The sequence below is a fragment of the Amblyomma americanum genome, chromosome 6 (assembly GCF_052857255.1).
Source record: "Amblyomma americanum isolate KBUSLIRL-KWMA chromosome 6, ASM5285725v1, whole genome shotgun sequence".
NCBI lineage: Eukaryota > Metazoa > Arthropoda > Arachnida > Ixodida > Ixodidae > Amblyomma > Amblyomma americanum.
The window spans coordinates 111,845,186-111,861,096 of NC_135502.1; the positions used below are offsets into that span (position 1 = coordinate 111,845,186).

General features: G+C 47.9%; 1 protein-coding gene across 2 annotated transcripts; it reads right to left on the reverse strand.

Annotated features, from left to right (window-relative positions):
• Window positions 1-6,667: 6,667 nt before the first annotated feature.
• LOC144094923 (uncharacterized) lies at window positions 6,668-12,805 on the reverse strand. Of its 2 annotated transcripts, none has more exons than XM_077628791.1 (5): window positions 12,621-12,805; window positions 12,263-12,346; window positions 9,597-9,695; window positions 9,006-9,082; window positions 6,668-6,838 (listed from the first exon to the last, which is right to left on the reverse strand). In XM_077628791.1, exons 1-5 carry the CDS (start codon window positions 12,748-12,750, stop codon window positions 6,821-6,823), a joined length of 408 nt encoding a protein of 135 aa, XP_077484917.1. In that variant the 5' UTR covers window positions 12,751-12,805; the 3' UTR covers window positions 6,668-6,820. The 2 variants fall into 2 exon arrangements, with proteins under 2 accessions (XP_077484917.1, XP_077484916.1); XM_077628790.1 differs by having other exon boundaries at window positions 6,668-6,898.
• Window positions 12,806-15,911: the final 3,106 nt, after the last annotated feature.

Here is a 15,911-nt window from a genome sequence, read left to right on the forward strand (position 1 = left end):
GAATGCCGTTTTCTCGGCATCTGCCGGATCCATTGCTATCTGCCAGAATCCCGCCGCCATGTCCACTACCGTGAAGTACCTGGCAGAGCCCAGCTGAGATAGCGTCTCCTGTATATTGGGGATGGGGTATGGATCGATGCGAGTTACGGCATTTAGTTTGCGGTAGTCCACTACCAATCGATACGAGCCATCTGGCTTTTCCACCAATAGTGCTGGTGCTCCCCAGGGTGACTTTGAGTGTTCGACAATGCCGCGATCAATCAGGTCCTGCACCTGCCGCTCCATCTCCTCACGTTGGGAGTAAGGAATCCTGTACGCACGCTGGTAAACGGGCGATGAAGTGCCGGTTTCTATCCTGTGCTTTATAACGCCACAGCAGCCCAAATCCAGGTTGGACGCGGCGAATACCTCCGAGTAGTCGTTCAGCAAACCAGCCAGAGCCTCCCTCTCCCTGGATTTTACGTGAGAAAGATCGAACGACACCTTTGGAGCAGCCGAAGGACTAGCATGCTCTACAGTTGCGAGTACCGTATCGGTGGGCTCACGTTGCTCTATCGCAGAGGTGAAGAAAGCCAATGTTTTGTTCTTGGGAAGGCTCAGTGGCTGCTGGCTACAGTTAACCACCCGTAGGGGCACTCTGTGGGCGTCATTAACTGTCACGAGGCACGCGGCTGCCTTCAGGCCATTGCTGAGAGAGTCGACCGGCTCAAGCACTCCCACGGCGCCGCTCTCTACATCTGAAGGCACAAACGCGTACAAAATGTGCTCCGACCAAGGAAGGACGACCGCCTCATCGACCAGCCTGACGGCAACCCGCGAATATACCTTCTCCAATGATCCCACTGTTTGACGGGTGTCAATATCGGTAATGCGAATCTCAGCCCCTCTCCTGTTCAAAAACGGAACTTTTGATCCGCCCGCATTAACCTCTTCCTCAGAGAATGAAACTACTACCTTCCCTTTTCTCAAAAAATCCTGCCCTAATATACCTGACACTCCGTTTGGCAGAGACACCGTGTCCGGGCATACGTAGCAGGGGTGCTCCAATGCAATTCCGCCGAGAGAGAAGTGTAACCGGTAGAGTCCACTTATGCCAAGAGGATCCCCCGTTATGCCTACAAATTTGGTTGCCATACCACCAGACGCTTCCAACACCTCGCGGTCCCCCTTCCTTCGAAGCGTGTTAAAACTGCTCTCCTTAAGCAATGTCACCTTTGACCCCGTATCTATCAACAATTCCATACAACAACCATTTAACTTGCAACGCACAACAGGGCATGCCTCGTCGGCCACACAAACTACCACCACCTCATCATCTACTGCTCCCTCCCCACGCTCCTCAGGCTGGGGAGGACTAACTAGTTTTTTGACTCGGTATCTGGAGCCCCGCTGTAGGCTTGCTTAGGGCGTGTCTCGCCTGCTTCTCTTTGTGGCTCCCCACGGCGCACGTTTTGGCAGAACCTGGCGATGTGTCCGCGACCCTGGCAAGCGAAGCATACGATGTCTTCAAAATCTCGCATACCGCGCCTGTAGCTTTGTGGCGGTCTCCGGTTTCCAGCGAATGGGCGCTGTTGAGCGCGCGCTTCAACCTGGCGTTCTACCTGCTGAGTTAGCAGCTGTTCCAAGCGATCTAACCGCTCTGTCAAGAGAGCAACCTCAGGGTTGAGCACCGCTCTCTCTATGACGCGTACTCTCGCTGCGGCTGTCGTTAACGCCTCATTTCGTTCCTCATCCAATGCGGCCTCCACGGCTTGGTCGAAATTGCTCGGCTTGCGCGAGAGCACGAACCGGCGCACGGGGTCTTGCAGACCAGCCACGAACAAAGCGGTCATTTCCTCTTTAAGTATATCCTCCGCGTATTTCTTCCTTAACTGGTCTCCTTCCTCCTCCCTGCTTAACGTATCGCGTGCTAGGCGCTGAAGCCGCGACGCAAATGTTCGCACGTCCTCCCCTACCATCTGTCCGGCGTCACGGAACCTCTGTACCCGCACGTGACGTGGTTCAGTGTCGAAATGCTCAAACGCGAGCTTCTTAAATTCCGCAAATGATTTTGTGGATTTTACTTTTTCGTCTCGCCAGGCAAAATCATGAGCAGCTCCTGCCATCTTACACCTCGCCATTCCCAGCATTTGAGCATCGGACCATCCCCCCATTTTCCCAATCTCTTCTAGCATGGAAAAGAAATCGCAGATTGGAACCCCTGTCTTATCTCCCGTAAACGTCGGAATGACGCTTCCTAATGCCAGCATGCTTGCTCCGAGCGACGGCTGTGGAGTGGGAGCTCCCTCAGATACAGTCATTTTTTTTTTCAAGCCCTCCAGTGCCTCAAGCCTCTCAAATGGGGGTAAAAGTCCCACAATCAGTCCCGTGATTCCCTTTTGATTACAATTTTGAAGTCATGAATGTCACAGCATTCAGAGGACATTTGCTTTTGAGACCCCACTCCTGACACCAGTGTGATGACCCCCATAATGCGCAGGTCCACACGGGACGGAGAGGCAAAGAGACACCGTATGGCTCAGTTTAAACAAACAGGTATATTCAATAATTACACATGGTTAAGGTTATACATCAGAGGCTGGGGCGTCCGAGCTTACGTGCCGACGACTTCATGGGGGCGATAGAGTGGCTCCGGAGTTGGGCTCGAGCGGTTGCTGGCAGAAGCTGCACGCTGACGGGTTTCGGCGCTGAAGGCCCTCTTGGCAAACGATGTCGTCCTGAGCGTGCTTGCAGTAGAATTTCAATAGTCGTCCGTTTCTTCGAGGATGGTTCACAAACCCTTCCTCTAGTGTCGTTCGGCTTGGAAGATGAACAGGAGGCGAGCTTGTAGATGATGACAGCAGAGCATAATTTTACAACAGAACAAACTTTGCACTTCTTTACTCATCGACCGGGCAGGTTAGTGCCTAAGTAGCATCACATTACATGCTAAGCATGGAGCCCCAGCTCAGACTGAACTGCATCCGTTTACATGCGCTTTTAAGCACTTGATTAACAAAGGACTAAGGGCGGTCATTTCCAGTGGCCCGCCCAAAGCATCAATTCTCCAATCCAAAATAACATGCGAGATGGGGACCACCCCTTGGGCTGGGCTTAGCCTCGACCCCAGAGTCTGTTAACAATACAAACTAAATAAACAACAAAAACGCCACCACTCTCTCTCAAGTGAGAGTATACACAGGCTCTCTCTTCGGAGCTAATTCACTAGCGCCTGTCTTTCCACATTCTTGGCGAGTACTGCCTGTCCGCCATGACAGGTGTCCGTCGCGGCCCTTCTGGGAAGCTGTGGGTGCCTTCCCGGCGATAGCCCACGACAAAGGGGGGGGGGGGGGGGGAGGGAAAGAATGTCGTCTTCGCGGTTTCGCATAGCGTCGGCTGTGGTACGGCGCGCTCTGGCCCGCTGACAGCTCCCTTGTCCTGGAATGTAACCGGAAATTGGGGAGGACAAAGCCCGTTTCCCCGGGGCGGCGGCGGGACCGGTTTTTCTGGTCGTCACCCAAAGAGCATGGCTGGGCAATTGATGATGCCGCTGTCACGGGTCTCCGTCTACGCCGCGCCGTCGAACGTGGACCCTCGCAGCACACACGGAATGTCACAACAGAGTGCAACCTAGGAGGCAGTTGGGCCACCTCGGTGACGTGCCCTTGCGGCGTCATCACAACCTACCCATTGGAATGTGAGAAAACTACCCACCGTGGCAGGTGGCCCAGCGTTGCCGATTGGTCACTAGGAAATAGCAACCTGGGTCGCACAAGGAGGACTGGTGGCAGCAGCTGCCATTCGGGGCAGTGACTTATCGCTTAACCGCTACGCCACTGCGCCAGAAGTGGTAGTAGGGCTCCCAGGGAACTATGAATTTGAAGTAGAGAATGACCAATTCCGCACACATGGGCATTAACTCATTAACTTTATTACGTCATACCCTTAAGGCGGAGCTGAAGTGGCCCCTCCAATTTCGCGTCGTCGTCGACGAGTCGAGATAAGCAGGTGGCCCAACTGCCACCTACGTCGCGCACGTGACCGTGTGAATTCATCATTGCGAATTCATCAAACTACACCCCGCGGCATGCGGCAGTTAACGATTGGTCGTAAGTGGTTTCTCGGTCGAGAAGAGCAGCCTGGGTCTCCCAAGTCCCACCGGTGGCTGTATTTGAAACAGCCACCTGCCAGCCGGGGCAGTGACACTCCGTTTGACCGCTGCAACATTGATCCAGGAGTGGTATGGGGAGTCCCAGGCATCTATGAATGTGAGGTAGATAATTACCAACTTCGCATATATGGGCTTGTAGACAGAACCGAAAGGACAGGGATTTCTTTTGTTAAAATTCAGGCCCCAAAGCGACTCATGCGATGAGGGACGCCGTAGTGAAAAGCTCCGGAAATTTCGACCACGGATTGCTAACGTGCACTGGCATCACACAGTACACCGACCTCTATAGAATTCCGCCTCCATACGAATTCAACTAGAGCGGCTGGGATCGAACCCGCGTCTTTCGGGTCAGCACGAGAGGACAGAGTATACTTACGCGAGCGGGATCTCTAATCCTATCGCATTGTACTCTCAAGGGTGGTTTAAGCGTTACGCGATGGTGAAAGAAAGAACAGCGTCATTGTCTGCGAAGTAAAACGCAAAGAGAACACCAGGCCGCTGACTGGACCCATTAACGCTCTCGCGTCATACCCTTAAGAGCTTAAAGGGGCTCTGAAACACCTCCCGAGCATGCCTTGTAAAGTAGCTAACTTGCTAGATGTTGTTGCGATGAACATTCGAGAGATAACATACATCTACGCGCAGTAGAGAGCCAATAATTACATTCTAAAGTTGGCGGGCTCTTTCCTGCGACTTTTTCAGGCTCGCTCCCTCTTTTGTGCACCATATCTACGTAAATACGGTTTCGAATGGCTATTGAACAGTTGCTTCTATAGACGTCACGGAGCCGCTACTGGACACTTATTTCAAATTACATGTAATATTATTAGCTTCTAGTGATTACAACTGAAAATTATGGATTTTCAGTGCGTGATAATGTTTTTTACAAGATTTTCGTTTTGCACTCCCGGTCTGGTGCGGGCGGTCCTCGCAGCTGTCACAGCCGCGGTTGTCGCAGTCCCAGCGCAAGCTGTGTATCATGTGTTTTTGTTTCTTGCGTTTCCCACACGACATGTGTTTCGAAGTTCGCTTGCTGGTCCACAGGATTAAGACTGGTGCCTCTGTAACCGTATGCCGACGTGTCGTACGTGCAGAAATTTTCGGTTTGCACCGTCGTCACTAACCAAGTCACGCCGACAACTTGCGCTGGTAAGTAATATATCCTCGAGGCTCAACACAGTGCCGGCTAAAATAAGGTTTCAAGTGTGTATTGTGTTTAATTCATATGCGAGCATACACCCCTGTTATGCATCATGAACGTACACGGTTTTTAAAATCTGCCCACGTCTACCACTGGCTAGTTTGCGGTGAAACTGCGCACGGAGCTAGCATATTGCGGTAACTTTAGGCTGGTAGTAAGCTTGGCAACGGTACATATCTGGTTCGGGCGCGCATCGCAAATGAGCCGGCGGTTGAGGCGGGAAGGTTTCTAAAAGTCGCTACAGTAAAGATGCATAGCACGAAATCTAACGTGCAGCGACAGCGAAACTGAAGAAAACAACTATATTTAGGGCCTCTCTCTCAACTGCATGCGTCATGGTATTGCATATGCTGTTTTCCCCCTTGCAACGTTTCACATGATATGCAGTGATAACGAAACATCGAAGGAAAGAAAGAAGGAAAAGAACTTTATTTGAGGCCAGTACAAGGGCTTTTCTCTCCTCGGCGGCTGGCCGTGCTTCCAAAGTTCTGCATGAGCTATAGAAAACGTGTGTTGGCAAGAATAAAGCAAGGGTTTCCAAGTGCAATAAATACTCCATTAGTTGGTGCATAATCTTGTGGTCTGCTTTATGCTGTTGTCTTGTCAGTGCAGAGTAATTGATGGGTAGCAGTGTTCTTGTGAACAGAAAGACTCATTAGTCATGTGCAGAGTTTGCTCATTTTACTATCATAGTGGTGCTTGTATATGCAGTTTCCAGGAAGCACTGTTTTTTGCCAAAAGATGATTCATCCTATGGAGCAGCAGCATAGGTTTGTGGGAATATCTGCAGCCAATTTTTATCCACGAGCAACGTGTAATTCTATCCTTTGGCACTAAGAGCTGCAGGTAATAAAATACCTTACATGGCCGTAAATATTACCTGCAGGCAAGTGGTTACTTGTGTCTGTAGGAAGGCCATACTGACCTTTGAGTTGAGGCCAGCTGCACTTGTCACCAATGAAAACATACCATTCTGAACCATTGTTCACAATCGCACATCGCTCTGCCTTTTGCTATTTGTCCCTAACCTGCTTTAATCTCTCTCCTCGACAATGCTTTTTTTTCCAACTTTTTTTCGTGACGTTAAGAAGCGCTGTCTAGAAATTAATGGGTTTTTAAACACAGATTCCAGAAACATTTAGGCCTCACCGGCATGGAATCTAAACATTTGCCACTGCCGTGCTTCCAACGCAGCGATCTCCGAACCATCTTTTACTGCGTGTAAACCAGATGCGTTCACCTTACCTTCCACCTCAATGGCAGCAGCGACAGTGACGTCAATGGCAGAAAGAGAGAATAAACATTTATTTGTAAAAAGAAGACCGGAGCGGATTGGGGGTGGGCTCCTCAGCTCAAGACTCCAGTGGCTTCCGCCGACGCTTGGGCGATGACGACTAGCGCCTCCTGGTCTCCCAGGGTGCCGCTGGCCAGCTTCACCTCCCACTGCTCCAGAGCCGCGTTGTGCGGCTTCAAGTGGTTCGGTTTAGCTGAGCAGATCCATGTAACGTCCGTGAACGGGGGAATATCGCCACACCAGGGACATGTATCTGCGCATAATGTTCGGTGAATGCGGTATAGGTGGTGGAGATTGGGGAAAGTAAGTGTTTCGATGCGGCTTAGGAGGTAGGAATCCTCAAGGGAGATTCTTATCTGGCGGGGCGTAGAGACGCCTATTTAGGAGGAGGGTCTCTAGGCAGGTTGAAAAATGGGCTGAGAGGGGGTAAAGAGTAGACTCAAGGTGCCCTGCTCGGTCGGTGTAATCTCGAGCTATACACGGTATCTGCACTAATATTGACATCGAGACCTGCATGTCGCCAGGTGATGACGTGATCATACTGAAGAGTGCCGCCCAATATGCGGAGAGCCGTGCCCGGGACTGGTCCTCTCGTTTAGGCTCTGCAGGCTGCTTGGGATAAAAATGTGAGTGCCGTGGTGTTGGGTGTCGCACATTTCGATGCAGATGGCTATTGCAATGGCTTCTGCGGCTGCAGCATCCTGTGCCGTGAAGGACGCTCCAAGAAAAGGGGTGTTGGCGTGATTGACAGCAGCGCAAGCATATCTGTGGGGCTGCGCATAGGAATTAACATCCACATATATAGCAGAGCTGTCTTCGCCGTATGGCCTGCAGAGGCTGCGAAGGCGGGCCTGACAGCGCGGGGCCTGTGACTCGTGCTTCATATGGCGAGGGATAGGGTCTATGTAAAGGCGTGAGCGGACAGCATTTGGAAGAACTCCGGTCAGGGCCATGGGTCGCCTATCCTTGAAAGGATGGCCCTACCCGCCGAGGTGGTGAGGAGGCGAGTCTGTTGGGAGTTCAGAACAGCCTACTGGATTTCCGCAAACATGTTGTGAATCCAAAATGCAACCAGTCTAGTGGTGGATGTACACATGGGAAGGCCCAGAGCTGTTTTAAAGAGGGCATAACGGATAAGGATATCGATCTTACTCTCGGCGGTGCGATCAATATTGTGGTATATGGGAGACCATACTGGATTCGACTCATGGCTAGGGTTGGATAGGGCATGGATAGGGCGGTTGTGAATTTGATTATGATTGGGCCAGGGGAACGATAGCGGGGACCATAAACACGGATGATTTCCGATTTCTCCGTTGCACACTGCATACCGCTGCTCTGAACAAAATGCTCGACCGCACTGATGGCTGTTTGTAAGGCTTGCTCTTTGGCGGCGAGGAATCCTCAGGTTGACCAGATGGTGTTGTCATCCGCATAGATGGTATATCCGATGTCTCAGAGAGTGTAGAGAGATTGTGGGCGAGAGGGGCCATACGTTTATTGAATAGCAGTGGTGATAGGACAGCTCCTTGTGGAGTGCCCTTCTCAGGTGCTTGGAAGGAAGACTAGTAGATACGATCCCTATCGTGGCTGTGCGGGCAGTGAGGAAGGTGGCGATATATTGGAAGATGCGAGAGTCACAGTGTATATGATTTAGGCCTTCCAGAATTGCAGAATTGGAAATGTCGAAGGCGCCCATAATTTCAAGTGTTAGAAGAAGGTGCTCTCCGCCAGGAGGTATCCCCGTGAGGACTTCGTGTTTGATAAGAAGAAATGCGTCGTGTGCAGAAAGACCTGATCGAAAGCCGAGCCTAAAAGGGGAAAAGAGATTATTATCTTCAATATAGCTGGGAAGACCTCTCCATAAGTGCTTGGCGAACGGCGTAGCAGTTTGAGGCTGCCTTTCTGCAATGCCATTGGCCACAGCCCTGGAAACACACAAACCACACTTGCCATATTCTTTGGAGATGAAGTTTCAGACTCGAAAACTCTCTTCATCAGTTGTGTTTGCATGAATCAAGCAGTCATTGCACTGTGATGAAATAATGAAAAGGAGGCCTGATATGCGGGTGGAGTCAAATAGAAAGGCGCAGTGAACGGTCTCGATCAAGGTGGGAACCGGAACCACGCAGTCAGGAATAGAATGAAAAAGGCGGTGAAAGGAGGCAGAGAGAATTGCCATATTTGAGAACTGCAATAGGACGAAGGCACGCTTTGATGCTACGCACCACTATCTCCGTTCGGCAAGTTCGCTGTCGTATTTTTCACCGGATCACTATGTGCCGGCCGAAACGAGGTAGATGCGAACGCGGTCTGAAGGCAGCTTTTCAAATTCGTCAAGCTCGCGTGCTTGCACTCACCTCTGCGTCCTTGACATGGGTCAGTGGTCCGTGTTTGGGGCAGTCGCCGGGATGGTCGACACCGCAGTCATCGCAAACTGGAAGCAGATTACCCGCACCGTGATTTAGGAAAAAAAAAAGGTGCGCGGATGCCGACATCAGAATGGGCACTGAATCTTCCTTGGACGTTCTGCAGACGCCCTGCAGACATCTTGAACTTCTACAGGACATCCAAGGGAGTTTCAATGCCCATTGGGATATTATATATATGCACTGCTCGCCGATTGCAGCGGAAACAATTTGCGAGTGAAATATCCGTGTCTGGGTGTCCTAGGCTCATTCAGGCCATGATAAAAATGAATTCATCAGAACACTCCTTTTGTGCGACATACATTAACCGTATAACAAGCTGCCCAACTGGCCGCTCCAGAAAGTGAAGCATGTAAGTAGCTAAGAAGGTTTGTGCTAAGAGCGCTTGACGCTGTAGACAAGCCGCTCTGCATTTCATGTGTTCACCCCTTACGAGCAACACTAAAAGACTCTTTTACAATAAGGTGTGCATTTCCCATTCTCGTGTTGGAAGCCAGGAACCGGCTTTAGCAGACAACTCACATAGGTATTCTTCGTCCGAGTTCTCGCATTCCATGTAGTTGATGTCTTTTCGCTGGCGTCTCGGGTAGCGGGACCCGCTGGAAGACGTCTCGGGCGAGGCTGCATTTCACCCCACGATATTTGTAAGACTGGCTTGTAGAATCGTGCGCATCAAGCAGTTTTAACGGAATGCTACTATTTTGCGCAGAAAAACAAACATGCTCCAGACCAATCAAGCGTCACTTACTACACTCTATTAGGAGAACAAAAACCAAACAGCAGTCCCCAGCCCAGTAAAACATCAAGCCATATATAATCTCTAGTAATTGAGTCATGTTTCAAAACTGTTTCAAAGGAAAGTTTGTGAGAAAGCTCGGAGGATAGTTTGTGAGTTTCGATCGGAATTCGTGGCGTCTATGATTGACCATGACACATTTCTTGATAGCCTGAAGCGTTTCCTGATCCTGTGAATGGACTTGCAGCTGCCCAATTTTTATTGGAAAAGGTGTGTTTACTTGATGTACGAAATCTCTGAATGGCTGTTTGTTACTGTGTACGTTCTGTACGTTTCAGAGCCCCTTTGATTATAAATTCTGCCACTAATTTATGCATCGTGTAGTTAAAACAGCTCTGTGCCGGGCGCATAATCATACCGAGAATCTCCGAATTTGGTTACTAGAGCAGCGACTTCTACTGACGGAAAAGGAACCGTATCGCGTGCATTTCCACGAAACTTTTGCAAAAGAGTGCGCGCATTTTTCTCTGGAACAATTTCCTAGGAAGAGTAGTCCACCCGTACAAAGGAGCTCATTCAGTCAAGAGACCAATGAACGTATGGCATATGGTTTTCCCTTTCCGGTGGCTGTGTATTTGTAATTGTGTATGTGTGGTGGGTGCGCGCGAGGGTAACGGATGTGCGTGCGTGTGTGTGTGTGTGCTCACGGGCGTGTGTGCCATTTATCAATGCCAAATTAAGTCGTCGTCTTGCGAAAACCACCGGGCTTCTCCGTAACGAAATTCAATGATTGGTCAAGAGGGGCGCGTCGCCATCAGCACCATCAAATGTGTAAATCTGAGGAATTTTCTAGTACCTTCCACTGAATTATCATAGCGACACAATCTTCCACCTCAATCCACTCACTAATCCCCACCAATCCACCTATCCGAATTAATAGAGACCCATTATTCCGCACTAATCCACTTTATTACTTTTTATGGGATGGGCTTACTCGCAAAATTTGGGGGTCCTTTGGAATAACTTAGAAGGACTTTGGTGTAGGCCAGTTGGTATGACATCATGAAGAGCAAAACCGCAAAACAGGACGGGACTGAGGCAGGCGACAACACAGGCGACAACAATATTTTGGTGTGGGCGATATTCCAAATGCTATCTCGTTTTATTCTCTGAATGTGGTTAAGAAGGCCCGAGGTTTTTTTAGACTACCATTATTGTAGGTGAGGTGGGACCACCATACGCGGCATGTATATGGGCCGGCCGTGGGTTCGGATCCTATCGCAGCCGCGCGATTGTCTTTTCTACTATATTTTACCCACTGGGGGCCCTCAGTGAATGGTAATTGGTTGTTGAGCCCCAGTAAAGGACGCGAGATTGAATCCTGACCGAAGTAGAAGCACATTTTGATGGAGGCAAAATGCATATACGCACACATGTTCTGTCGATATATCACCCGATATTAAATAACCTATAGCTAGGTAGGTGGTCTATATTATTCCAGAGCCCTCCACTACGGCGTCTCTCATACTTAGGTAGCTGTGTAACATGATGCAGACTGTCGCACAATTAAACGCGTGCCGTAGAATGCTTTTCTCAGCTAAACTGATGAGTTGTTCGAGCTCAAATTTCGGAGAGAAATGGTGGATATTCAACAAAGAATTCCACTAAATTCGGCAAAGAAATTCCGGCAAAGAATATTCGATATTCGAATATTCGGCAATGTAATTCCACTTAATTCCGTCTTTTTTATTTTACAAAAGACTTGAAATTTAGTGGAATTTTGGCCAAATTAAGTTTTTGTCATCATTACCAAAGCAGTTGAAAAAAAAAAACGTGTTCAAATCTCCCGCAAACCATCCCCACCCGCCTCCTTTGCCGAATCTCCACATCTGCCAAACGAGATGGCGCTACTAGTACATTTCCTGAGATAACGGCTAGTTTCGTTTCCTCGTCGCCACAGACGATGCAAATATCCGACTTCTTTTTTTTTTACCGATTCAGGCAATTACATCACACAAATGTATCATGAAACAATTGTACCGAGCTGCTGCCATTTATGTGCGGAATTTGAGCTCGAACAAGTCACCAGTTTAGCTGAGAAAAGCATTCTACGGCGCGCAATTAACTGCGTCGTACGCTGTATTTATTATCATTTGCCTATCGAAACGAGCAGCTCGCACTAACAACTTGTCACGACCGTCTAATCTGAAAAGGTGTTTTCTCAACTGCAACAAAATATTGGTTGAACATATTATCCAACATCTGTTCTAGGTCGAACAAAACTCATTCTAAGCGTATACAGGGTCACGGACCTCTGCGATATCGCTCCGAGATGCAACTGAGGCAGAGACGTGCATCTTTCCATCAGCATATGAAGCAAGAAACTGGCCGTAAAAATAAAAGAAAGAATTATCTCAGCACCTGACACTGTGACAGCTCTTTGTATACTTACGGGAATTGGACTTTGTTGCAGGTTTAGCAGGTTTAGCTGGGGCCGGTTTTGGTTTCATAAATTCAGGAAGCACTGGCTTCAGTCCTGTAAATATGCAGGTAAGAGTCATCTTTTATGCGCAAGACTTTTTCTGTTTGTATCTCCTTTTATGCTAGCAATAATTGATGTCTGTCGTGGTGTGCGACTCAGCCGTTGATTCTGGCCCCACAAATTTTCTAATATGCACAGTTGCTGCGTTTTTTGAAAATTGCGTCATTCTGGTAGCCTTAAACTATATTAATCGCAGAGAACTTTCAAAGCAATTCGCGCTTTCAAAGACGCAGCTCCGAAGGAAGGCAGTACAAAAGAGTTCACTCACCCAGATTCAGCATCAGCTCGAACTTCTTTTTGAGGTTCGAGTCCGCCGTCTTCATGCATTCCGAAAGGCCCTTCCATTCTTCGTCCGTGAAATAGTGACGAAATTTTGCAAAGTCGTCTTCGCTCGCCATTCCAGTCAACGCACGAAAGTCTCAGCAAAGATCTCTCTCCACTTCTGCGCGTTAACCGCCACTCGGAAAGGCTGTCGTCTGCGTGAGCGCTTAGCGCTTCATGTAACAATTATACAGCTTAGGCACGCATAATCAGTTTAAGTTGACTATCACGGAGTTAGTACATCTTTTCATAACGTTTTGCGATGAATATTAGTTCACATTCGTCCAGTAATTACAAACAAGTGATTACAAATGATCACACAGCCAGTGCAGAGTTTAGCAGGATCCGAACACTCCTCTGGCCACATTGTAGTATTCTTTTTTTTTTTTGACGGAAGTTTTGTTGGTGGTCCGTATGGTCGCGTTGTTGTGTGGAAGTATGTTGAGTCTCCCCAAACGCGCGAATATAGTGCTGAGACTTCGCAGGTCTCGATCTAAATTGCAGGCCGTGAAACATAGCGCGAGCGCTATTCATAATTTGCTGCGACGAACCGCCCCGTAGCCGCTTGTTTGAAAAGCGCGCTCAATTTAATGCGCGTACTTTGCTTTCGAGTGGCGAAGCTGGCCTTCAATATCGACGCACATAATTTTGCGCTGATCGTTGCAACGCTGTCAGCCTAATGGATACGGTCCAATGTGGGCGTGAGATTTGTTTTTTTTTTCTCCTCAGGTCTGTGCCTCAGTGCCTGAGGCTTTGCACAGCGGCTACAACGTGTTGATTGAGCTGGTGGGGTTAGCGGTTCTGTACATGTGCATTTTTTTTCTCCACTGTTGATGAACTTTTTGATGACTCCACTGTTGACGAACTTATCAGCTTACGGGCAATAGCGCCTAGGGCAGCTCTGAAAGGTAGAACAGATGTAGTTTCATGTGTGCATGTGTGGTGTATTGCTCTTCAGGAAGGTGTCGCGAATTGCCAGGTCTCAGGAGGAAGCAGTTGTGTGCGGTCAGGTGGTAACAGGCCTGAATTCACTTGTGAATTTTGCAGATACACATTTCCGTGTTTTGACTGGAGCACTACTATGAACTACTATGAAAAAAAAAAAATCACGTTTGGCCCAAACTACTAGGTGCACTTCTCCAATTAAGCTAATCATTGCGTGTGGCATTTATAGTGAAAGGAGGATGTTTGAAATTTCTCTACTGTTGACATATTCTTTAAATACGGTGTTAAAACTTTCTCAACAGTGTGTACATAAATTCTCTCCCTGAATGCGATCCATAGAGATGTGTTGGCATGTAGTTAGGGATTTAGGCAGCTGCGAATCTTGCTATCAACTAATGCATTATTGTCTGTTCACTGCCTCTCGAGTTGCTTCTCCTGGTCCAGTTTCATGTAAATCTCTTTTCCCGTCTCCTACACTTTCTCTCTCACGGTGGAGAGGATGGGAGAGTAACCCATCAGTTGGCACAATGGTAGCACCAGAGTGCTGGCCCATCTTCTTGGCACAGTACAGAAGTATGTGTTTATGAACCTCATGTTGTTGAAGAAGCATTCACAATTGAGTTCTATATTACTGAAGATTGTAAAAGCTGCTGGATGCATAAAGATAAAGCAGGCCAGAAGACTAGAATGGCAACAGCAATGCAGTGTAGAAACACCAACGCATTGCAAATTAAACAAAATCCAGTTTTTATTCAGCTTACTGATGCCATCATGCTTGCTTGCAAAGAACAGATTTTGTTTGAAGAGGCGCCACATAACGATTAGGACGGCCATAGCAGTCTCATGCTGAAATCTATCTTGGTGCGACTAGGGGTAGAGCATTCTGGCGGTTGGTCACAGGCATTATTTTGAATTCTCGCTTCCTATGCTACACAGCAAATTGGCAGAAAAAAAAAACTGTCTCATTAATTACTGTGCATTCGTCAATGTGGTTGGTTGCATTGAGGCATAATTCTGGAATAAATTCTTTTCACCTTTTGGAAATGGACCAAAGACAAAAGAAACACACACTATGCAGATGACTGATTTGTCATTGCTGATCCTATCTTCACTCTTATTCTTTGTGCCCATTGTTTACTCCTTATTCTTAATTATTTATGTGTTATTTTTATTGATTGTTATTCTATGCTTAATCTTATTCTTTGCTCCAGGCCTGTGTCCTGAAGGTAGGGTGAATGCAATTCAAATATTAAACAGCTAGCTCACTAACTGCGATGATGGCACTGGTGAACTGTGTGCCTGTCATTTGTAATGTTACTGTAATGTCATAACTGGCCCAGCTATGCCTACTTCAGAACAAGGCCCTCTCCCAGATCCCTCCATTTAACCCTGTTCTGAGCCACCTGCAGCCACCTTAGCCCTGTAGACTCCCCAATATAGTCTGCTGCTTACCTGACTGTTGGTGCCCTTTTGTATGTCTGCATTCGCCTGTGTTACCCAAGGATCTCTCGGGTAATGTCACTGCATGATAGATTGTAATTAGAGCTTGCTCCTCTGTGAATTTTTTGGTGTGAATAACGCGCTACACACTAACAAAATGACAAATGGAAGAACAGGAGACACAGGACAAGCGCGCACTAACAACTGAAGTTTATTCTGGTACGAGGGTACAGAAATACATTCCGTCACATGCTAGCAATCAATTCATTGTCAACAGCTGTGTGTTCTTCCAGTTGTCGTTTTGTTAGTGTGTAGCGCGTTATTCGCACCAAATGTATAACCAACTAGCCCACATTGCTGCCTTGCCTCTGTGAATATTGAACAGATCTGGCCGCTCATGCTTTGCTATGCCGTGCTGCGAGTGAGTTGGTACAGTGCAGTAAGTATGCCTTGCAAACATGGGTGCAAAATTATATTAACAGTGAAATATGCAATGGAACCATCTTTTCTAAGTTTTCGCTTTGGGCCAAAGTCATCTTTTGTGTTCCTAAAATGGTTTTGCCTTTCTATCATTGACTCAAGGCTGATCTTACAAATTATATCCTGAATAAGGAATAAGTGGGCATCATTTGTAGTGTACGGTGATTGCACTTTTATTTTTGCCCTGTACACCGTGTGTTTTCAGAATTACAATTCCATTACTCTTTCTGCTAATGTATGGCACCATTCAGTTCGAGCTGAAATTCTTTTTCCTATATCACCGTGTATGCATTGTTCTTTTGTTTTCTGATTCCAACTTGAATTTAGTCTTAGCAAGATGAAAAATGGACGCATTTTTAAGCCGGCTCTCTCT